The 25767-nt window shown below is 43.4% G+C and overlaps 1 protein-coding gene across 1 annotated transcript; it reads left to right on the forward strand.

Moving 5' to 3' along the window:
* The first annotated feature begins 18008 nt into the window (after positions 1-18008).
* LOC122437811 (translation initiation factor IF-2-like) lies at positions 18009-23597 on the forward strand. The gene is made up of 3 exons (XM_043462336.1): positions 18009-18198; positions 18934-19395; positions 19470-23597. Exons 1-3 carry the CDS (start codon positions 18009-18011, stop codon positions 20381-20383), a joined length of 1566 nt encoding a protein of 521 aa, XP_043318271.1. The 3' UTR covers positions 20384-23597.
* The last annotated feature ends 2170 nt before the right edge of the window (positions 23598-25767 follow it).

Here is a 25767-nt window from a genome sequence, read left to right on the forward strand (position 1 = left end):
TACGTATCTTCTTGGTTACCTCAAATCTTTTGTGGAAGGTGGGGAATAAATCAATAAAAGCAAGACTGAGGCTTTGATTATATCCAGCAGCAGCTTCTGTGATTGGTTGGAGAGCCTGCTGGGTAAGAGGTCAACTGTTCCTTAGCTTAGCACAGTTCCTGGAACTTAGTTTGTGTTCAATACATTTTAATTGTTGTTGTTGGTAGTATTGTTGTTTTAATTAACTGTATTTGGTACACTTCTAGTTTTAATTCTTTCTTTCTTTCTAAATTTAATTTAGAAAATTGTTATAACTTCTCTGAAGGGATTATTTCATTCAATGAATCTCTGTGATGAACAGGCTCTGGGCTAGATTCCTGCCAATGGGAAAGGAAAGGCAACAAATATAAATCAGGTGTGGTTCTTTCTCTTAAACGTCTAATAAGGCACTCTGTCTTCTCGTTGGTTTTGTTAAGGGACCCCGCCTCATCCTGGACCCAGTGAGAAGTTTTGAGGAGGCGATACAAAACAGAAAACGATTTCATTTTGCCATTTTTTCTGCTAAAGCATCCCTCAAGAGGAAAGGGTCTAGGATGCTTAGACATAGTCACACTAAAAATCCTGACATTAAAACTGCCGTACAGTGCCTAAAACTTCTACAGTAGTTGCGACATTTCTACAGGCAATAATATTAGAGGCACAGGCTTTCAGGGCAAAGGTTAGAAGCCGCCTTATGCAGATTTACTGCAATGGTGACCATCCTGGCCCGACTCTATGGGTCTCCCCTGTGGGAGGCAGCCCCCACCCTTCTTTGAGCTGCAGAATTAGCCAGGCAGAATTTAGGTGGCAGGAACGTATCGTGTGCCGGTTGTGCTCTGGTCCTTTGCTGGGCAGCTGTGGCTATTTGCACAGGCCTGTGCTGTTTATGACTCAGCATATTTGCTTCAAAGAACCATCTCATTTTCTGACTCCAGCTGCCCACACTGGTCTGGCTGCTGCTGGGATTTTCCAGCAGGCCAGCACGCTGCCACATCACTGCAGTGTCTGCCATCATCCTCTGTGGTTCTTCTGCTCTCCCAGGGTACCCAGAGTGCACCTTGGTCCATTCATTCATTTAACCACTGTGCAATGAGTACCTACTTTGTGCCAGACACTATTCAAGGCCCTGGAACTACAAAGACCAGTGAGGTGCAGTTCCTCCAGGAGTAGCTTGCAGCCTGCGAGGGTGGGAAGGGGAAGAAGGTTTGGGGGTGGGGTGGGGGTGGGAAGAGTGAAGACTGTCAGATGATTTATTGTGCAGATTCTTGGCCATTGGTGTTGGTCTCTACTACCTCTTTCCTCCATTTTAAAACCAGATCCTTTGTGGACCCCTGCCACCTGAGAGCTTCTTTTTGTCTCTCCATTCATTGTCAAACTTTACTATGTGATGGCACCAAGTCAGTAAACACAATGTGGCTTCTAGCCTAGACTGGGGCCATACTGATAAGACCATGAGTCACTCACCTGCTCCTCTCCCCAACCAAGGAAGCCAGTGCCTTTCCCTGGGTTTCACCTACCTTTCCATTGCAGGTATGTGGTGTTTGACGAAACCTATTTGACAAAACACCTGTTTGTTTCCATAGATGGTGCCTGCTCTGCCCTGGAAGCCTTGATTTCATCCTGGTTTTCCTTCTTTCTAAACAAGAAACCAACCGTTTCCAGCCAGACCAGTATGGTCTCTTCCCTCTCATGATCATTCATTTGGCTGTCATGGTTTTTCTTGTAACATCCTTCATATTGGTGTTTGGTGGTGTTATTTTTGTTGTATCATAATTTGGCTTTTTATGGAGATCATGCATGGTCCTTGTTCTCAGACCTAATAATATTCACCACTTCCTCTTGTGGAATTTGCTAAGACTGGGATTAGAATTTTTCTTTTCCTTTTTAGTTAATTGGCTAACGTGCCAGGCCTGACCTGTGAGCCCACAGATCCACTCCTTGCCCTTTCCTGCTCTGCATCACAGGAGGCTGAATTTCCCAGGATCCTGCGTCAGCTGGCTTCTGTCTGGGTTTGGCCAATAGAAGGCACCAATGGGAACTGCATAGTGGGAGAAAGGGAGAAGCCATGGTATTTCTCCTGTCCTTCCCTGTGTCCATAGTTCTTCTCTCATGGCACCTATGGCAGCTCCTTCATGGCTACAGTCCCCAGTGGACAGGCCCGTTGTAGTTCCAGCTTCCGCAGGGTGAGCTGGCTTCTGGATTCTGGCAATACCACCTTTTCTTTGTGACCCTCCATTCCAGGGATGGTAGTAAACTTCCTGCTGCTGCTAATTTCTGAATTGCCTCAACACCTCTTGTAGCTACCCCATGTTTTTGTCTCTCAAGAAACCAAAATACTCAGAACGCTCTTTCTTGGTTGGACCATAGCTGATATAGCTATTCCTTCCTCTTTTTTTGCCCCCCTTCCTTCCTTCCCTTTTGGAAGTGGTGAAATCATTAGGAGATTTTTTTTTTTTTTAATCTTGTGCCACAGATTGTCTTTCCAAGGCCAACTACTACTCTTCAAATCCTCCATCCTTATTTGTCTCTCCCAACACCATCAGCAAAACATGAAGGAAATAGATGTCTATGAGCTGTTCTGGGAACCTGTCATTTTTATATTGCCTAGATAAGCACTTATACTTGACACTCTATAATCCAAATATACAAGTGAAATTTTTGGACATGATCCATTTGTAAATGATCAACTTACTGGGATAACAACAATCCAAGTCTGCTTTTTGGAGAACTGTTGATGATTAAAACTGGAAGGATTGTAGTGCTCTTCCTGGCTGAGTTCATTTCACCTGGGATTGACATTAAAGGAAGTATATTGTTCACAGTATGGATACAGGCTCTTCACTGCATCTATCTGTTGGGGATGAACTAGAGCATGAAAGTCAATGCAAAGGCAATATTATTTCTTCAAAGGTAACTATCCTTTTGGAAATGATACTTAATTTTTTTTTTAATGTCACTGAATTGCTACTGTTATCAGCAGCAAAGCTGACTTATGGAACCTCCTCTCTGCCATGATAGTAGCATTCCTATGAAATGCCATCTCCTTGATTACATTGAGTTGTGGTGAGTTACTTTGCATCACTCAAAGAAGAGGTGAGAAATGAAACAAACATTGCATATACCATCCTTCTATTCAGGTACAAGAGCTGGTATTCTGTTTTCTTCTGAGTACTGATTATTCCCCATCTCATGGCAATTTCTATGCCTGTCTTTGTAAAGAAATAAAGCAACATAATGAGAAGGAAATGATAACTTGTAAATGTTGATCCCTTCATAGACATTAGGATGGATTATATTCTGACATATTTGTCATAAATACGGATATGGAAGACTGCCCATTGCAAAAGTCACCCATGTGTTTGCCAAAACAAATGTAAGCACTGTTTAACATTCTGTCTTTAGAAACATACCAATTTTTACAAATTGAGTTTTAAAGATTATAATCAAACACTCTGATTTATTCTGCCTATCCTGCCAAAAGGGAATCATTTCTTACACAGTTGTCTAGCATTTAGGGCTTGGAAGAGACATGACATTTACTGTGCTATGCTGAAGTAAGACCAAGGGGAGAGGATATAATGTTGCCTAGGGGTTTTATAAAAGAAATTGCATAACTTGAAAAGTGAACCAGAAACCCACACACCAAGGTAATTTCATAATGATCACAGCATGAATTTGGGGATAACTTTGCATAGATAACTTTCATACCTAATTTTCAGTGCTTCTGCACATGTGGTCCATATGTTTACCCCAAAGCGTTTTTGCCTTCAGCTGGAACATGCTCAGAAGGGACCTGTGACATTTTCACATTCACAAGCTAAAGGGATCTATATTGCCTCCTCAGTGTCCCTTTACCTCTGTGTCATTTTCTGTTCTGTTGCCATTTCACAGGAGTAGGTTGAAAGGTGCCCTTAAGGTGATCTTCATGGCTCACAGTCAAGTGCAGAAAGCCAATGTAAAGACAGAGGCCAATTGTTGGAAAAGGTCACTGCTGCTTTCATCAGCTGACACATGAACCAGGGAACAGGTACCATATCAATGAAAAAAAAAAAAAGCCATGGGCAAAATCAGCCCACTGCATCCTCAGTGCCATATTCTGGGCAGGCTGCGGACCAATGTTGCTTCTAATGAGAGATACTATTTGCTTTGGCTGGAGCAGACTTTTTTTTTTTTTTAAGAAAAAACAGGATAAAAATAGGTGGAACAGGAAGGCACATGTGCCTTATTGGAGGAAAGTATGCTAATTGCTGAAATTTAGGACTTCATTTTTAAAGACTAACATCTTAATGGAGATACTACTCTTAGAGAGGTAATGAAGTCAGAGGCAACTGCAGTTCCTAGGCATGCCGCCCCTGAGGGTGCACCATCCGAGAATGATGGGCTATGAGGTTGCTGAGCTTTGCTAAGGCTGTTCTAGAGTGGTGCTATTAGTAGATGGCTCTAGATCCTAGCTGCAGTCCTCACTCTTATTCATATCTGCATACAGTCCCCTACTGTAACTGAGATCACAAAGATGCTCACTGATACTCTTTTGATAAAGCAAACTTCACTAAAGATCTTTGGAAGGACTTGTTGCTTAGGTTTTTTTCTGTTGGATTATAGATGTCAGTGACAGGAAGTGTACATGAGCCAGAAAATTGGAGCCAAGCAGCAGATGTAATTTAAAACATTTGTAAAATAAACAAACCCACTGTATACACTTATATATATATGTATGTATATATGTGTGTGTGTTTAAATATGTAGAAAGACTTAGTCCTCTAGATAGTTGGAGTTTGCAACTGAAATGTTATGTGTGTGAGATTGAGTGACTTGAATTTTCTAGTGTTAAAAAAGAAAATGTACATATTTTGTGATAACACAGACCCTTCACCGTACTAGCATAGCACGTGCTCATTGTTTTGCAAGAAAAGTGTTTATTATTAATAATTAGCTAGGTTAGATGATTTTGCTACCAGGGTTTTAGTCCTGGTTCCGCCACCAGGCAGCGGCTGTGTAACCTTGTTTAAATTGCTTAACCTTTCCTGACTTCCATTTCCTGCTCTACAACATGAGGGGATTAAAGTAGATCAGTGATTCTCAAATTGTTGGCCCCAGCCCACTAGTGAACCATGAAGTCAACCTAGTGGGTTATGATGAGCATTTTTTAAAAATTGAATAGCATAGAAAATATTAGGGTTCATTATATGTCATATGACTAAATAGTTTCCAGAAGCTTTTCATATAAATCTATGTTCATATAGTTATGTGTGTACAGCATTGCAAGGAGAACTTTTTTCTTACTATGAGGTGAAGTCAAAGAAGTTTGAAAACACTGAGACAGATTATCTCTAGGATTAAAACCTAAGATTCCCCAAAACAGGCACTCCTGGTCACACTAGGATGCATACCAGTATATATCAAAGCACTTCAAGCTCAGCTGAGAAAATGGGACTGGAAGAGCTGTGTATCCCTCGCCTTGTTCAGAATGAGCCTTTAGCCTACCTAGAAGAGGACTCTCCAGAGAGACTACACATCGGTGGCATCACCATTATTAGACAAGAGCAGGGAGAAAAGCAACCGTTGGTCCAATGCCTCCAGATTGTGTTGTGGGGATATTGTTGAGATCCCAGTAACAAACGCCTCTAGCCCTTCTCACGCCTCTTTTCCTTCCCTCTCCCCTTTTGGAAGAGTGCGCAGGAGGGAGGACAGATCAAGGGTATTTTTAGATGGTCTCAGGCACAAGAGGAAAACACTGTTCCATTTTCCTCTCTTATTCTCATGGAATGCCCAAGATCGAAGACCAGCTCTAAAACAGTGAGAGGTCACTGAATAGCTGACGACCTGCAGAACACACAGTTAAAAATCATGTCTTGTCTCTAAAAAAATCTTTCTCACGCGAAATGTTGACCAGGTTCTGTTTTTTCTGGAAGAGATTCAGTCTTTACAGGAAAACTCTCACTATTGTTAACAAGATACATCTTGCAGTTGAACTAAGCAATGAAACATGCTGCTGTTGACAGATCGCTCTCCTATTTCATGGTAGAAGTGTGGACCCAGGAGGAGGGAAGATGAGTGTCCTCTCTGCCCTAGTTTGTTCCTGGAACTTTATAAAAATACATAGTTGATGTTAACCTATCTTTCTCTGACTCCTCCAGAGAAGGGGTGCCTTTTTCTAATTCATACGAGGGTGTCTTATGGGCTAGCAGTGATCCTGGATGTGAATTATTGATCTCAGAGCACTCTGATAGGTGCTCTAGGGAGATGTGTGAAAGTGTTACTGAAACATAAAGGAGAAAGCAACTGAGTGGTGCCTGGTAATTCAGAAGAAAGTTGGAATTCCAGGCAGGAGTAACAGAACACTGGAACAGCTGTTCTGCATCGTGTGAAAGGCTTCCTCCACTGGTTGGAGTGTTGATGTCATTGAATCTCGCAATCAAAATCCCATCAGTAGTTAGAAATAAGCCTGAGGATCAGTATCAGCTCCAATAGCAACTTATATTTAATAAGCAAAATTGAATCTAGAGCAGTTATCCCTGCTGTGTGTGTGTGTATGTGTGTGCGCTCAGTCGTGTCCAACTCTTTGCAATCCCATGGACTGTAGCCTGCCAGACTCCTCTGTCCATGGAATTTTCCAGGCAAGAATACTGGAGTGGGTTGCCATGCTCTCCTCCAGGGGGTCTTCTCAACCCAGGGGTGAAACCCGCATTTCTTATGTCTCCTGCATTGGCAGGGGGGTTCTTTACCACTGCACCACCTGGGAAGCCTTGGTTATATAAGTTGGTAAATTTGAATGGAGCTGCACTTGTAATGCACTTAGCAACTTTTGATTTAACAAGAGATTCCTTGATCCTGAGTAAATCAAACACTTTCCTGTGACATTGTCAATATATGGAGAAATAAAATGATAAGAGATGAATCATTCTGGAAGCTTATATGAGGATGTAACATATTCTTCTCCCTTCCCCTCATCTTTAATTTTTATTTAAAGAAACAAGCTTTCTGGCTAGTTCTGAACATTTTATAAAGTACCAGATGATGGCAGGCTACAGTTCATGGGGTCGGAAAGAGTCTGAGCAACTAACACATGCACATATGATTCTGTAGCCAGTAACTTAAAGAATATTGTTTAAAAAGGCATGTGTACTATTCACATGGTCTTTGGTGAAGGTGACTCTTCTCTAGAAAGATAATCAACTTACTTTAAGTGGTATATCAGATTGTTGGTGGTTGAAGCATTCGAAGAAAGAAAAACTCAAAATTCATTGACGATAGGTCTCCGTATTCTAGGTTCTAAATAAAAATGGTTCACATGTTTTTCTAAAAATTATTTCTTTAAAAAAACCCTACAAAGAATATCAGGTTGCAGTATATATCTGAAAGCGAAAGTCATTTTTCCCCCTACTATGATTGCCTATAACATGTGTGTTGCCTCTGGGGACAGAGTGGTAAAAGACAAGACCCCACCCTCAGGCCGCTTACAGTTTTGGGAGAGTAGGGAGGAAAAACATTGAGTAAACTTATATTAGATGGTTGAAGGAGGATAAGAGGGGTTAGGAGCCTGAGTGCAGAGGTGGGTGTGTTATTTCATAGAGTTCCAGGCATTCTTCCAAAAGGGTGGCTATATCACTATTTTATCACTAAAGAAGAAAAGCTCTTTGGAGCAGAGAGAAACAGAGGGGAGGAAAGTTAGAAAGGCCAGGAAAAGGGCACTTGTCCAGACCTCTCCACCCCATTGGAAATCTGAACAGGAAATGAGGTGTCCAGTAGCCTGAAAATCAGGAGGTGGTTTAGTCACTAAGTCATGTCCGACTCTTGCGACCCTGTGGACTGTAGCCTGCCAGGCTCCTCAGTCTGTGGAATTCTCCAGGCAAGAATACTGGAGTGGGTTGCCATTTCCTTCTCCAGCAGACCTTCCCCACCCAGGGATCAAACCCAGGTCTCCTGCATTGCAGGCGGATTTTTTTCCAGCTGAGCTATCTGAGAAAAGACCTTAGAATTGGCCTCTCCTTTATGAGTCTGTGCTCTGTGGCTTTCATGAGTCCTTGGGGTTTCTGATGTGTTCCAGAAAGAAGGGCTTGTGGATAAACAGTCTCTCTCTCTCTCATGTTAGAGCAAGATGAACTGAATTTAGGGGAGGGAACAAAACAGGAGTAAGCAACTGGGGTGCCGGGTAGGGGCTGCCATGCTTTGTATGATTGCAAACAACTGCAGACAAGACTGTGCAAGATACCCCAGCTCAGAAAAATGATCCCCCACATCTCTCTTCCCTTAAAAGAAAACTCCTGAGAACCTGGGGAAAAGAACAATTCTACTAAGAATGTAATATTATGTCCATGGACACAAAATTAAGAAATTTAAAGAGAGGTTGAGGGACTTCCCTGGTGGTCTAGTGGTTAGGAATCCACTTTCCAATGCAGGTTCAATCCCTGGTACAGCAGCTAAGATCCCACATGCCCCAGGGGCAACTAAGTCCTCCCCAAGGAAGATCCCACATGCTGCAACTAAGACCCTATGGTGTGGGTGCTTAGTCACTTCAGTCATATCTGATTCTTTGCAGCCCCATGGACTGTAGCTTGCCAGGCTCCTCTGTCCATGGAATTCTCCAGGAAAGAATACTACAGTGGGTTGCTATTTCCCCCTCCAGCGGATCTTTCTGACTCAGTGATTGAGCTCACGTTTCTTATGTCTCCTGCACTGGCAGGCAGGTTCTTTACCACTAGTGCCCTATGTAGCCAAATAAATAAATACTGAAAAAATTAAGAGAGGTTGAGGGTAATTTTATGTGTGCTTTGGTGGGGGCCAATAGTGGGAGTTTGATCTTCATAAGGCGATATTAAAGGGGCTTATGTTAGGAAGCATATGATACATTCCACTTTATAAGATCAGTATCTGAGGGGTAAAATCCGTACTGATTTATCAAGTTTAAAGATTAGAAACTGAGTTTTCAAATGATGTTAGAAAAGTTAAATCATTTGAGATTTGTAACAGAATTTCCCAGGGATTCATAAATGCAAGATGCCATTTGATCAAAATTGTTTGACTTTAGGGGGAACACTTGCCCTTCAATTTGGCTCTACTTTCAAACCTTGGGCAGGAGTATTCTTTGTGTGCAAATCAAAAGTTAAGTGATTCACAATCTAGTCCAGCCTTTCTACTTCCTCTAGCTTGGAAATAATTATCTCCATTGAATAGTTAGTTCAGAGTATTTTGAAAGGACTCTTAAGGAAAATTCTTTCCCACGCAGGTCTGCTTCATGAGAGTCAGCAAGCAACAAGTAGGTCTGAACTGCTTTCGGAAATAAATCATCTCAGTGTTCTGTTCAATTAAACTAAGCAAACATATGGAATAAGACAGACTTGCTGGGCAGGATTTTGAGCTGGATTTCAATCTACTTTAAATTCCCCTTCTCCTTGAATTGTGATTCTTGTGTATATGTCAACTCCTGGCTGGAAGTTTGGGGGTGACTGCAAAGCCTGGACTGCGTGCTCAACACACTTTACTCATTCTGTCTGAGTCACTTGTTCACTGATGTAGGTGAGCTGCACAGATAATGATGACCCTTGGGGGCTTACCTCTGATCTTGACCCTCTGTGGTAGCTGCCACGGTCAGTGGGAGGGTTCCCAGCTGGGCGGATCTCTTTGGATTTATGAGGGACTCTGACATCAACTCATCTTTTTCCTTTGATTGATGATCTCATCTCTAATGTCACATATGCTGCTGCTTAGTCACTTCAGTCGTGTCTGACTATGTGACCCTGTGACCTGCAGCCTGACAGGCTCCTTTGTCCATGGGATCCTGTAGGCAAGAGTACTAGAGTGGGTTGCTATGCCCTCCTCCAGGGGATCTTCCCAACCCAGGGACTGAACCCAAGTCTCCTGCATTGCAGGAAGATTCTTTATCACCGAGCCACCAGGGAAACCCAGTGTGACATATGCTTAATTATAACCAAAAAGTTAGGAAATTGTAATAATGTGAAATATAAGTAACTATTAAAATTTCCTAACTTCTTAGTCGAAGGTAGCTAAAAATGACCTCTTCGTACACATAAAGAATCCTCTATGAAACACTATATCTGACATCAACTACTGGACAAAATTTATCCAATTTTCTTGTTTCTCTTTCTCCCCTTTCATTTTTGATCTACTGTATTGAGCTTTCTGTTAAGTTCATGAACCTGATTTGAATGAAATTTGAGCTTCTGATTTGGCCTCAGGATCAGATTGCCTGGATAATATTTCTTCTATAAATAACTATAGACAGGACTTTAAGTCTCTCTCTATATATATACACATATTCTACAATAGCTAGTATATGTATATTACATATGCATATATGTATAATATTTATATAGATATATTCAACAATAGCCCCTAAATATTTTCTAATGCTTCCTTTAATTCCTTTAGTAGCAGTGCCCTTGAATTTTAACATTAGTCAATCTCTGTGTATAACTGTAATAGAATGCCTTAAAATAGATTGAAACCATAATTGGTGCCATTTTTTTAGGCCAAAAGGGGTCAAATAGTGACAATTTGATATGGTAAAACCTGGTATAATATCCACACATCCCACAAATACCGAAGTGCCTATGGTGTGCCTTCGGCCAGTTGCCATGGGGGTTGGAAAATGAGAATGAGTGGCTCCTCCTTGGAGCCTCTAGTCTACAGAGCACAACTTGAGTATTAGGTAGAAAGCAATTCATTCTTTAGAAGAGTAGCACCTTGGTTTGGAGGAGTGGCCCATGCTTTCAAGGGTAATTCCCTACACTTTCATTGTAGTAACTAGAAGTCCATAGAATCCAAGACAAAGCCCTATTCTCAAGAATCTTTGGTGCCCCAAAGCCTTCTAAGTCAAGTTCAGAGCCCTTAGTCAAGCAATCAAAGTACCTTGCTGTTGTTCAGTCGCTAAGTCGTGTCCGACTCTTTGTGACCCCATGGACTGTAGCATGCCAGTCCCCTCTCTCCTCCAGTATCTCCCACAGTTTGCTCAAATTCATGTCCATTAAGTCAGTGAGACTATCTAACCGTCTTATCTTCTGCTATCCTCTTCTCCTCTTGCCTTCAGTCTTTCCCAACATCAGGGTCTTTTCAAATGAGTCAGTTCTTTGCATCAGGTGGCCAAAGTATTGGAGCTTCAGCTACAACATCAGTTGTTCCAGTGAATATTCAGGGTTGATTTCCTCGAGGATTGACTGATTTGATCTCCTTGCAGTCCAAGGGACTCTCAAGAGTCTTCTCCAACACCACAGTTCAAAAGCATCAATTCTTCAGTGCTCAGCTTTCTTTATAGTACTCTTACAATCTCCATACATGACTACTGGAAACCTAGCGGTTGATAATGGACTTTGTTGACAAAGTTAATGTCTCTGCTTTTAATATGCTGTTAGGTTGTATAATTTGCCTCAAGGAGTAAGCGTCTCTTTAATTTCTGGCTTGCAATACCATCGAAAAGTGAATTTTGAGCCCAAAAAATAAAGTCAGCATTTTCCGATGTTTCCCCATCTATTTGCCATGAAGTGAGGGGACCAGATGCCATGATCTTAGTTTTCTGAATGTTGAGCTTTAAGCCAACTTTTTCACTCTCCTCTTTCACTTTCATCAAGAGGCTCTTTAGTTCTTCAATTTCTGCCATAAGGGTGGTGTCATCTGCATATCTGAGGTTATTGATATTTCTCCTGGCAATCTTGATTCCAGCTTGTGCTTCTCCAGCCCAGCATTTCTCATGATGTACTCTGCATATAAGTTAAATAAGCAGGGTGACACCATACAGCCTTGACATACTCCTTTCTCTATTTGGAACCAGGCTGTTGTTCTATGTCCCATTTAAACTGTTCTTCCTGAATGCATACAGGTTTCTCAAGAGGCAGGTCAGGTGGTCTGGTATTCCCATCTCTTTCAGAATTTTCCACAGTTTATTGTGATTACACAGTCAAGGCTTTGGCATAGTCAATAAGCAGAAATAGATGTTTTTCTGGAACTCTCTTGCTTTTTTGATGATCAGCGATGTTGGCAATTTGATCTCTGGTTCCCTGCCTTTTCTAAAACCAAGTTGAACATCTGGAAGTTATGGTTCACGTATTGCTGAAGCCTGGCTTGGAGAATTTTGAGCATTACTTTGCTAGCGTGTGAGATGACTGCAATTGCACGGTAGTTTGAGCATTCTTTGGCATTGCCTTTCTTTGGGATTGGAATGAAAACTGACCTTTTCCAGTCCTGTGGCCACTGTTGAGTTTTCCAAATTTGCTGGCATATTGAGTGCAGCACTTTCACAGCATATCTCAGGATTTGAAATAGCTCAACTGGAATTCCATCACTTCCACTAGCTTTGTTCATAATGATGCTTCCTAAGGCCCACTTGACTTCACATTCCAGGATGTCTGGCTCTAGGTGAATGATTTTTAAAACTGTCTTGTAACAAGTTTGCAAAGAAAGATTGTACTCTATATTGCCATTAATAATACTCTTTTAAGACCTTTGAGATTACTTATCACAATGATCTATTCACAGTATCTGCACCCCACGATATTAAGGATTTGCTTTAAAATAATCCTGGAAGAGAAGGGGTTACAAATGAAACAAGAATGTTCATGAGTTAATAAATGTTGAAACTGCTGATGGATTTCATTAAGCATTTTATGTAATTTTTTTGTTTATTTTATAGAATATATTTACGTTATACTTTTTTTTTCCTGTTGTATATTTTTGGGAATTTTTCGTGATAAAAAGTCTTAAAAATTTTGTCTCCAAAACTGAGGACCTCACGCAAAGTGGTATGTAACAACTTAGGGGCCATTCTACTTTAGGTAGTGAGTCTTACAAACCAGTACTTCACCCAACTGATGTGTGTATAGTATCCAACATCCAAAAGGTGCGTTTTGGAAGACAGGTGTCACTGCTGCCTCAAAGAGTGCCCTCATCCATCCTCCTCCATCCATCTCGCACTAACTTCAGTTGGCAAGCCCTATGCAAGCTAATCCTCTCACTGGAAACGTTGATGTTTACTCAGGTACCCTTGAGTTCTGTTAATTACCTCCAAATTCCTCACTGAGAGTTTGGGAAATGGAAAAGCAACTCAACAAATCTGGTTTATTCTTTGGGAAGTGAGAGGATCAAGATGGAAGTAAAAAATAACATGAATGCCAGGGTTGTTGCTGAATGTGAGATCACGCCCCTCTGGACCATGACTAGATGGACAAATCTTCTGAAATGACACAAAATAAGTCAGGGAAACAGGAATGTGATTCTTCAGCTTTGAAATATATACTGTAATGAATTGGAAGAGTAACAGATTCACCTAGGCTGGGCTGGCTATTTATGAACCTTGTGTTTCAGACCTAAAGAAGGAAACTCCAAAATGGCTAGCTTTGGGGCACACAGAAGGCAGGCTGCAAGAGACTTCTGGAGGTACTTTTTCTGTAGGTGTAAAGCCCTCTGGGGTTATGGATCTCAGAGAGTATGGAGTTCATTTTGAGCATACACTGAAAACAACAGTTGCACAAGCCCAGGCTGTTATGAAGTCTGCTTAACTAGCAGGATCGCAAATAGCAAATTAACCATAAAGACTTTACTTTCATGAATTTGAAAGGAATCAGAGTGATTAGCATCAACTACAGGAAGCATCCTAGATTAGAATACAGCAGCTCCTAAAAAGTATTCTTTTTTTAAGAAATCATTTTAATTTAATGTTTATAAACACAAAAAATATAACTCACACAAATGCAAGTTATGATGTATAATTAAACAAGCACTTAGGAGCCTACTGTACAGTTAAGGGACTAGAACATTACCAGTTACATCTCTCCCTCCTTCCCGCCACACTGCATCAATAACTACTATCCTGAATTTTCTGTTTACTATTTCCTTCTTTTAATTACTCATTTTTAACCCTTACAAAATATATATTGGTTTTGCTTGGGTTTGGGCTTTATAAAATGACATCTTTATATTTGTAGTCTCTTAGGACTTGTTTTTTTCCCCCACTTAGTATTGTGTTTCTAAACTTGATCCACGGCCACGTGAAGAGTTGTTTGTTCATTTTCACTGCTGTATAATAATCCATTGTGTGAGTAGAGCACAGTTTATCCATTTGCTGTGGGCTGTTTTCAGTTTCTCAACGTCATGAGCAGTGCTGCTATGACCATTCTCATGTCTGCCTCCCAGGATACATGGACAAGAGTTTTTCTGGGTGGAAATGCTGGACATCAGGACATCAATGTTCAATTTTACATGATGAACGGGATGTCATTACAATACAAGAGAATGTCAAATTGCTTTCCAAAGCAGTTGTACTAATTTCGGCTCCAAGCAGCACCAAGCAAGCATTACCATTCATTTACGTCATCTCCAATCACTTACTCTGTTGAACTTCTGGATTTTTGCCAACCTAGTGGGTATAAAATATCTCACTGAAGGTTTAAATTGCATTTACCTGTTACTAATGATCTTTTCCTATGCTTATTTACCATTCATTTTGCTTCTGTGAAATGCCTGCTTATGCTTTTTACCCCTTCTTTAATCCACATAAGGCTATCTTTTTTCTTACTAATTTTGTAGCGTTTTTTATATACTAAGCAGTGTTCGCTACGATTTATCAACTTGTTGATGTTTAAAATCTCAGATATATGGCATTTAGAACTGGAAGGACCTTGCAAAGTATATAGTAAATCTCCTCCAGATTACCAGTGAGAAAAACTGAACTATAGAGAGGTGAGACAGCTTGTTCAATATCACAATTTGTGTTCATCAGTAGGACTGAGATGAGTACTTGAACCTTTTAACCCCAAATTAAGTTGTGTTCTCATTTTACTATGACAACCTCCTTTATTGGTTTGTCTCATTTTTATTTCAGAGAAGGCACTGGCGACCCACTCCAGTACTCTTGCCTGGAAAATCCCATGGATGGAGGAGTCTGGTGGGCTGCAGTCCATGAGGTCGCTAGGAGTCGGACACGACTGAGAGACTTCCCTTTCCCTTTTCCCTTTCATGCACTGGAGAAGGAAATGGCAACCCACTCCAGTGTTCTTGCCTGGAGAATCTCAGGGACGGGGGAGCCTGGTGTGCTGCCGTCCATGGGGTTGCACAGAGTCGGACACGACTGAAGCGACTTAGCAGCAGCAGCAACGGCATTTTTATTTAAAAATTTTAAAAGTGCTCAAGTAATACTTGGCCATGGAAGAAAAGGGAAAAACAAATAGCAGAAACAAAGAAAGTAAAAATCAATTTAATCCCACCTTCTAGATGCACCTCCTGTATACATTCTGTATTTCCTTTCCAGATAATAATGTAATAGATAATTATTACAGATTGCTGACTATGGGATAATTAGTATGGAGTGCTTACTGTGTGCCAAGCACTATTCTAATCATTTTACATGTGTTTGTTAATTCTTTTGATCTTCTTCACAACCTCATGATGCAGATTATTACCATTATCCTGAAGGTAGTAAGCAGAAGAATATCCATTCAAAGATGTCCACATCCTAATCCCAGAAGCCTGTGAATATGTTATGTTTCATGTTCAAGGAGAATTAAGGAAGTAGATGGAATTGAGGTTGCTAACGAGCTGACCTTGAAATAGGGAAATTATTTTAGATTACCCAGATGGGCTCAACATAATCACAAGGGTTCTTAAATATAGAAGAGGGAGCCAGAAAAGTTAGTGTGGGAATGATACAATCCGAGAAAGATTCCACCAGCCATTGCTGGCTTTCAAGAATGAGGAAGGGGTCCATGAGCCAAGAAATACATGCAGCCTCTAGAAGCTGGAAAAGGCAAAAAGACAAATTCTCCCTTAGAGTCTCCAGAAAGGGCTGCCACCCTGTTGACACCTTGATTTTAGCCCTATGTGGTAGAATAATGGTTCCAAAGACATCCTGTCCTAATCTCTAGAACCTAAGAATGTGTTACCTTACCTGGCAACAGCAACTTTTCAGACGTGATTAAGAATCTCGAGATAGATTATCCTGGATTATCCAGGTATTATCACAAAGACTGTTTTAAAAGGGGGACTGGAGGATGAAAGTCCACCGAGACTGCAGAGATTGGTGTGCTGTGCTTTGAAGACGGAGGATAGGGCCATGATATAAGGAATGCAGGCAGCCTCTAGAAAAGGCAAGCAAACAGATTCTCCCCTTGAGCCTACATAGGGGAGATTTTGACCCAGTGAAAGCTAGTTTGGGCTATCTCCAGAGCTGTAAGATGATACTGATAAGTCTGTGTTGTCTTAAGTCACAAAGTTTGTGGTAATTTATTATAGCAGCAATAGAAAACTATTGTGTTTAGTTTATAGCTGACCACAGCCATACAGCTAGTTAGAGGTAGACTATGCTTAGTCATTCACTTGGGTCTGACTCTTTTTGACCCTTTGGGTTGTATAGCCTTCCAGGCTCCTCTGTTCACGGGATTCTCCAGGCAAGAGTACTGGAGTGGGTTGCCATGCCCTTCTCCAAGGGATCTTCCCCATCTAGGGATTAGATCCCTGCACTGCAGGGATGCTTTACCCACTGAGCCACTGGGGAACCCAGTTAGTAGTAGATCGAGATCTGAATTCAGGCCAGCTGGCTCCAGAGCCCATCTCCTTTACCATGATGAGATATACATAGATAGAGATTTAAACAGTACATACATTTCAATGTAAATCTTTGACATTCTTTTAATATCCACTCAGCACGATCATACTAAATAGTTGTGTTCCACTGATTAACTACTAGATTGGCCAAAAAGTTCATTTGAGTTTTTTTGACAACATTATTGAAAACTCCAAATGAAATTTTTAGCCAATCCAATACCATATTTTATCTAATACATGTCCCTATTATTGGATTCTTACATTGTTTCTAATGTTTCAGTGCTCTAAAACTGACAGTGATAAACATCTTTCCAGTGATAGTAATAATTTCTTTAGGAAAAACTCTTAGAAATGCTAGTTCAAAAGAAATGCATTTTTTAAAAAAGGCCAAATTACTCTCATAAGATTGCACTGGAATAGAATTTAAAAGAAGTAAAATACCCAGTTAGAGCAAGACTTTCTGTTGCTGCAGCATTAGTCTATTTTTCTTATCCATGGTATACACCACATTTTATTTTTGTTTTTGAAGGTTTTAACTATAATCTTTTTTTCCAGTAGAATCATAGGTGTTAGAGCTAGAGAATGTATAGATGACATTTAACGTAACCCTTTAATTTGTAGGTAGAGTCCCTGAGGCTCAGAGAGGTGAGGCGATTAGAAAGGGTACCTCAGTGGAGCACACACTTGGTCAGAACCCACTGGCCTGACTCTTAAGCCCAGCATCTTTCCACATTTGCTGCAAATGTCATGAGGATGGCCCCTAAATTGGTAGAGTTATTTTTTTCTTCAAATCATGCCAGAAACCTCTTGTCCTCATTAATCAAAAGCATATGTTAAGGACTGTAGATTAATAATTAATAATGATCCATATATCCAGTTCATCCAAAGATGAACTCTAATCCTTTCCTGGAGAGAGCCTGTTTTTCTTTTCTTTTCTCATTGTGAAATTTGGTAGGATGGAGGCAGACGATAACCTCCCCCTTCCCAATGTCTTATGTAGCAGTTCTTAGAATGGATAATAGGAGGTTTCCATCCCACTTTTGCCTAAGAATATATAACTTTCTAACTTTGGTTCACATGTCACCCAACAGCACTAACGTTACTCTGTCCTGGAATCTGATGTACACAGCGGTATGCAAACTCCTTCCTTCCCTCTGAAGCAAACAATGAAATAGGAAAACACACTGCCATTTTCTGACTGACCTCAATCGCTGACGGTGGACCCCGCACGTTACATCAGCAGCCCGGCTCCATTACACTGCCCTGCGCTGTGCTCGAGCTACTGAAATATTGATTTTTACAGAGCCGGCGCGCACACACTGAAAAATCAATATTCCAGTGCACACAACTGAACAGGCAGCAGAGCCAGGACCAACTCCGAGGCCCAGCAAGCGCTGCCGGCAGGCCCTGGCCGAGGAGGGGTTGGGGGGCTGGACGAGACAATGCCAAGGGAGAGGCCCCTGCAAAGCCGGGAAGGGTCAGATAAACCCAGAGTGCAGAGCAAAGAGAAAGGAGAGTGGAAAAGCTCCTTGAGGATAAAACAGTTGGAAGGAGCAATGATTTACCTTTCCATAGGGGGAAATGGGGAGAAGGAGAGTAAATTAAGAAGAGAGGATGGGAAGAATTTTACAGGTAAGAATCTTCCCATGAAAATGTATCTTTTGCTTTTCTGTATCAGACTTTTGATCGACAAAGGATTAAGATGATACAGATATTTTATTACAGGAAGGAAAAAATAATTGGGCCAATTTTGAGGAAAAAAAAACATTTTTTTTTAATGCAGCCCCTGTCCTTTTTCTTGGTGACTAGAAGCTGGCAGATCTTACAATAACCATCAGAGTCAGCATTTATAATATGGGCTTTACCTTTGCATTGCTGTTACTTTCTTTTCCTTGGGGAAGGGGGAGGGAAGGAAGAGGTCTTGGTCATGTGGCCATTCATCGATTCCCTTTCTTTCTAAAATGCACCTTCCTTGGCATGCTTGGGGAACCACGTTAGGCATTGATTCCTTTTACATGCCTCGTGACTTCTCACGGAATTCTGAGCTCCCGAAGTCACACCTCCATCCAGATGTAGGGAGGAGAACGCGTCCCTGGGTTCCACTCTCGGCTGCCCAGTACTCAGCAGAGGGCGGGGTGGAGATGGACCGGCCTGTCGGGTTGTCCTTGTAGACTCGTTTGTTTGTTTGTTTGTTTTTTAAATCAGGACTTTTAGTATTTTGGTCTCTTTTTATGGGGGTGGGAAGAGACAGAAGGCATTTAATTAAAAGGGAGTACTTTTAACCCTGACGAATTCTTGATTTTGCTTTTGTCCCAGAATTCTCTTACTGGGAATCTCGCTGTTAGTTCTCTCAACTCCCTGCCAAAGGAGGAAACTGCCCTCCCCGAGGTTTCCATTTCGTTCTCAGCCCTGCAGGCAGCCTGGCTGCCTCCCCTTCCCTGGTCCAGGAGACCCGCGGCCCAACCGGGCTCGGCTCGGGTCTGGTGGAAGGACTCGGAAGGAAGCGGGCAGTGAAGGGTATCTTACAAAAGCCGGGGTTCCTGAGGCCCAGTGGGGCTAGCGGGGGAAAAGGTCCAGCAGACTCACTAGAGGCAGAAAAAGCAGGGGGGCCGGGGTGGGATGGGTGGCAGAGGGGCGTGGCGGGACGCCGAGCCAGGTGGCCACCTGGAGCACCCCGCCCCTCCCGGTTCCTCCCCCGGCCCGGCAGGCGAGCCGCAACCCCGCCCCCGCCCCGCGCGCCCGCCTACTCCCGCCTCCGTCCCGCCCCCAGCCCGGCGCGGCTGCTGTATTTGCATAAGGAGGTGGCTCCGGGGCCTGCCCGGGGCGCACGTGACCCCGGGGAGGCGGAGGGAACCTGCTGACTTGACACGAGCCGCTGTGCGGCTCCCCTTGGCGCGGAATAGCGAGAGCAGCCGTGACCTCCGACCCCGCCCGCCGGCAGCCAATAAGAGCGCAGGTCGTCTCCAAACCCAAAATTTCCACGTCGGCAAAAGTCAAGATGGAAGGGAGCAGAGCGGAGCGCGAGGGGGGGAGCCCGCCCGGGAATGCCTGGCTGCTGCTGCTGGAGGGGCAGGCTGGGGAGCCTGTGGCGGGCGCAGGAGGGGCCATGCGGGAGGGCGCCCCGGCCCTGGGAGGCCGGAGCCCGACCACCCGCCCCCAGTCCCCGGCGCCTCGGGGGCATCCCGCACTTCGTCAGCCGCCTGTGCACCCCACTGCCCCTCCGGCCCTGGTTCTGGGGGGTTGTAGGGTAGGGGACGGTGGCGAGCGGTTGGGGGGAAGGTGGGGAAGGCACTTTGCAGACCTGTTGCACGGGTGCAACAGCTGTTCGGGTGCGGTATGTAGGGGGAGGGGGCTGTCGGGGCTGGGAGGGCGCTCGGCCGCTGAGACTGCGAGGGCCGGGGGTGCAGGGCCGGGGCTCAGAACAGAGAGGGTGGCGTGTGCTAGGGGGAAGCACAGGGGGTCCGCGGGAAGCTCGCTAACTACTGGGGCAGAGAGAATCCCAGAGAGTGGGTGGGTGGAGCGGAGGGGAGAGGACTGCATAGACGCGAGTTCTGGGGCTGGGCGCGGGCAGCGGGGAGACCGGGAATTGAGTGGTGGGAATGGCTGGGGGAAGGGGGGCCGCTGTGGAGGCCCCGAGCTGCCTCGCTTCCCTGGGCCGTCCCATCCGCGGGGCATTTCCCGAGCCTGTATTCGTCCCTCTTCCCCCCCGCTTTTAACTCTTCCAGCTCCGAGAATTCGTCTTCGGGCAGCCCCCTCCCCCACCAACTTTCCAGAAGGGAAGGTAAAAAGTTGCCACGAGTTAAGTGGAGTGAGTTAGCAGCTTGCAAAAGTTTAAAGAGCAGGACCGAGGAGAAGGTGGGGTTCGACCGGGAGTAGGTTCTAATCTGGGATGGGTTGGAAGGCGGGGGAGGGCGTGTGATTGCAGCAGCCCGCTTGCTGTGACATCGCGAGCAGAATTTGTCGAACCGGGCTGTTGAAACACCATTTCTGTTGGGCATTTGCTCCTGCTGACTGCGGCAGTAACTTTCCATAATTAATGACCCATTCCATTATCGGTCGCATCCTGAGCTAAATTGCTTTTAACGAGTTGTTCTTTGTCTTAGCTGGGGGTTGGTGGGGGAGCACACCTGCAGGAAGAAACTTCTGGAGGAGGACAGTTTGGTCTTTTGAGGCAAAGTTCTGAGACACTCCGACTCTGAATATGATAGAAGTCAGTGCACTACAGAACTTTGTCTCTAGGGACTGTGGTCGTCGTCGCCGCCACCACCCGCTGCGAGGGCGTCGGCGGACTCGGGACCGGGTAGCCCCGGTGGCCACGTCGCAGCGCCTTTCCCTTGGGGGGAGGGGCGAGGCCAGAAGGGGTCCAAGCACTGGGGAACGTGGTCAACTTCCTTGAAGCCGGTGGCTTAAACCAAAATCTGAATCTCCCTTCCTTCATTTTGCCCTGGTGGACTCCTGACTGCAGAGATTTTGGTTTAAAAAAAGAAAGGGGAAAGAAAAAAAAAAAAGGTTTGGGCTTTTCAAGGTTATTTAAAAGGTACTCAAAAGACCGACTTCACTTATTGAGCGAGGAGAGGAGAGCCACAGGTTTATTAATGGGTGTGTGGGTGTGCAGTGCCTTACAGGAATTTAAACTCTACCCTTGAAGAAGAAAATGTATTTGTACAAAAGCCATGGATAATGGTCCTTTTACTCAAGTGACCTGCTAGATAAATGAGATCCTGCAAGGACTGAGTTTGGCGATCCAGTCTCATTTCTGTTTCCGATTTAGGTCCAATTCACTCTTATTTTTTTAAAAATAGGTTTTATTAATGGAAAGGAAGCACTTTTTTCAAGAAAATTTTGAAAGGCAGCTGGTTGGGTGGGAGGCAGATGGGGGGCAATATTTACTGTTTGGGGCTGTAGAGATACTTTTCGCTGGAGACACTGCTCCTCATTACTGGAATGTGGGTTTTGGTTGGGGAGTTCCTATCAATAGCCTGCTCTGTGCAGTGGGCCAGTGACTGGCACCCGTTTATAGTCCTGTTCCATTGACACTGCCCTATTTTGATTTTATGAGTTTTTGGCTGGAGAGTTGATTGATCCAAAGAATTACAAAAACTTTGTGTTAACAAAGGCATTTATCCAACAAATATGCTTGACGTGTTTGCTGGGTGCCAGGCTCAGGGCACAGGGTGGTGAGTAAAAAGGAAACAGTTCCTGTGCCATCTTGCTGACAGTCAAGTGGAGGAATGACTCACTTTTGGTGTAATTTATAGGATTTTTCAGAAGCTGTGGGGGTGGGGATGGGGGTTGGTTACCTGTTTGTGTCTGTAAGAGGTCCTTGATTTTATAAAAGCCACCATTTCCATCCAGAGAGGGTGATAATGGAGGGAAGATCAATGGGGGCAGGGAGGGGAGAAGTATTCACTTGCTTGATAGCAGAGCTTAATGGTAGGACTTAGTTGCTTTTCACAGGAATGATGTGTCCTCATCCTAAGACAGCCTGGATTCTCTTTTATGTGGCTATTATCCATTTGCCTGCCTTTCCATCATCAGTGACTGTTTTGCTCCAGTTCTTCAATCCTTTACCCCAAAGATGGCTGGATTATATCTGTGCAGTAAAATAAAGTATTTCAAACTCATGTACTTGTATTCATTTGAGATATAAGGTGTGCTTACTTGTAAAAAGGATTCTTCCCCCTGATATTTGTATCTGAATATGTCCATGAGATAACTAAAACAACAAAACTTCAACCAACCTTGCAAGAGGATGAAGGTGACTCTTTGAGGGTGGGGCTGTGGAGTGGTGGACTGGGAGAGCAGTCATCCAAGCAAAGAGATGAGATCAGGGTCTCACCTCCCAAGAAGATTAAGATTTGGAGTCCCCTGATGGGATCATGTCTGCTTTCACTGTATTGCTTAGAAATCTTTTGCTTTGTCTCCTGCCTGTGACTGTTGATGAGTTAAAGGACTAAGTAGACGGGGCTGTGGTGTACTCTGGTGCTAAGGATGATGGGGATGGAACCAGGAAAATTGGCAAGCTGGGGTGCTTATGGTAAACTTAGTATTTCCTCATTGACTTTGGCCATTCAGCAACCTGTGTCTTGTCATCCCCTGAGTATCAGGTGTTACTCTAGAGGCTAAGGATTGGGGAGTGAACAAATAAGCCAGAATCCCAGGTTGGAGGTTATTCTTGTGCCAGAAGTGGACAATAAAAATATCAAAAGAAGAAGGGAAAGCATGTCAGGAAGGGGAGAACGGGAAGTGCTGGGGAGGCAGAATGCTATTGGAAGTGGAGTCGTCAGGCTGAAGGGCACCATCACCAGCAGCTTACTTGGCATGGCCCAGCCCTCTCATCGTTATTTTCAACATTTCAAGTGAATAAACCAAGGTGCAATGGAAGCTATATATTATTAAACATTGGTAGCCTTTCACTTTAAAAAAAATTTTAATTTTCAAGTTCAAAAGTTGGGAAATAGGAGGGTGCTAGAAAATCTTCCCATGAGAAACTGACGAAACACGTCACTGATTCCTCACCTGAGCAGAATGCTAGGTAACCTATCATTTCTAGGAAAGCTTATTCCAAAGAACTCCCAAGTGCTCCCCCAACATTTTTCAGATAGTGGAGGGGAGGATTGGGGGGTGGACACGTTTTTTTGGGATCCCTAAGAGCCAGAGGAGTCCACCATCTAGGCCACATGTGATTTCAGGAATGACTCCTGCTAACCTCTTGTTACTTAAATTTTTCTTATTCATGCAGGGAGTACATACAGGGTGCTCTGATGACATAATTGCTACAGACACACAGAAACCTTAGAAAAACAAAAGCTGTGGGCAGGAAAAGAAAAAGGCAGAACTCATTGTTCACCCTGCTCTATATAACATGTCAGGAATAAAAACTTGTGTTGCTTTGGTCACCTTGGCAGAACCAGATGGAAGGAGGATGGTGTGTCTTCAGCAGATCCTTGGCGACATTAGACAAAAGGTCTCATGATTCTGACCTGTGACTTTATTAACTGGTGCTAGGAGAAGGAAATGGCAACCCACTCTAGTATTCTTGCCTGGAGAATCCCAGGGACGGGAGCCTGGTGGGCTGTCGTCTATGGGGTCGCACAGTGTCGGACACGACTGATGTGATTTAGCAGCAGCAGGAGAGCTAGCCGTGACTTCACCACAGCAAAAAGCTACTCTTGAAATAACTTGTCTGCTTTGCTCCTCAGACATGCCTCTCTTTATCATTTAATAGGAACAAAACAAAACAAAAAACTAGTAAAGAGTACTTTATTTATGCTAAGTGCTATTATAAACATTTTCACTTGTTAAATCATTTACTATGAGGTCAGTTCTGTTAATACACTTGCATGTTACAGATAAGGAAACCGAGCCTTTAAAGAGGTTAAATAACATGCCCACAGCACAAAGCTGGTCAGTGGCTAAAGCAAGGCACTGGCCCAGGCAGTCTAGCTCAGAGTCTATAATCTTAGCAGCTATGCTGTACTGGGTATCATTCAGTTGTCTAGTTGGTTACAGCCAAGGATAAAGCCTGAGAGGTTCAAAGTTAAAAGCATTGATTACAATCAGGGTTTATACCTCAATGCAAATCTTCATCTGTCTTTAGCATGTGAGGTTGGTTCCCAGGGCCCTGTGGTAGCACTATTTTAAGCTTTATTTTGCTATTTTGAGTCCACTGGTCACTTTTGCCACTGGGCAGAATTGAATCCTGAAAGAGAGAACAGAAGTTTTTTCAAAGTATCCTTATTGATACAGTACAAACAAAGCAATAGAAATAAATAACTCTATTAATGTACTCATTGAACAACTTTGCGTTCCTACCATGAGTCAGCCCCTGGATGTGAGCAGTTTCAGTGTAGTGTGAGATGCTCAGAGTGCTGGGAATACTGATCACTGAACCTGGAATGTCCAGGAAAGCCTCCCAGAACAGGTGATAACTGAGCTGAGTGGTATAGGGTAAGTAGGCGGTGGCTGAATGGAGGGAAGGGCATTCTAGTTCGAGGGAACAGCAAGTACAGATTCGTGAAAATGTGCAGCATTATGATGTGTTTAGGAATCTGCAAGTCCTTGTGTGTGGCAGGCTAAGTCATGTGCAAGTGAGTGACAGGAAATGAGGCTAAGGAGATTGGCGGGTGGGGCGGCAGGGGTGGGGGGCAGTGCGGGGGGAGACCGTGATGGGCCTTGTGTGGTATATTTAAATTTTTGAACTTGATCCTGAAATGGAGTAACTAAAGGATCTTAAACCTGATGAGCTCTGCTTTTTTAGATGTATTCTGGCAGCAAAGGAAAGTGAGTTGTTTAGAGGTGGATGAGCCAGTTTCTAAGCTATTAGAGTAAAGCAGGGAACAGAACAAGAGCCAGTGGGATGCACAGGAGGGGTGTGGACAGACGGAGCAGGAAGACCAGCTGACCAAGGGCAGCCCTCCAAGGCAGCCTGCTCCTAAGGCCCTTACATGCATTTTGTTGGTCGTACTCACCCAGGGAATGAAATTGGCGCTAAACTGCACTGTGTATGATATTTTGAAATACTAAACTTGCTTGGCTATCATCTCAAGTAAATTCTGGAAGTGTAATAATGTTAGAAACATCTCCTTAACCCTTTATGGTATATTGGAAATTTTACCCTAGTTCATCAAATCTGAGAAGTCAACAATTTCAAGATGTACCTTCATTTATGTGTCACTAAGAAAGAAAAAGTGCTTTCAATTAAACGATGACACAGTGCTTATGTGTCACGTAGATTTTCAAGGAAAATTTAAAGATCTCTTTTAGATTAAGATATAGATTTAAAAAACCCCAGAACCCCAGCCAGAAACAAAAATCACCCTCTATAGCCCAGCCAGAAATAAAGAGCACCCTCAAAAGTTGGGGGACTGTTGCAGGTTTGATGAAAAGAATACTTAACAAAGGGTGTAGGCAGGGTTGGGGGAAACCAGTAGGAAAGAGTTAGATACCCTGGGGTTGGTTGGCATGGAAAGTAGATACCATTTCCAGGCCACAAAGGGTGAAGGACAGATCCTGGAGAGAGCCAAGGTTGTAGAACAGCAGTCCCCCATCTTTTGGGCACCAGGAACCAGTTTCATGGAAGACAATTTTTTCATGAACCTGAATGGTGATGGTGGGGGGAGGATGGTTTTGGGATGATTCAAGCGCATTAATTTATTGTACGTTTTGTTTCTGTTATTTCATCAGCTCCACCTCAGATCA

This window comes from Cervus canadensis, chromosome 3 (genome assembly GCF_019320065.1).
Source record: "Cervus canadensis isolate Bull #8, Minnesota chromosome 3, ASM1932006v1, whole genome shotgun sequence".
Classification (NCBI taxonomy): Eukaryota; Metazoa; Chordata; class Mammalia; order Artiodactyla; family Cervidae; genus Cervus; species Cervus canadensis.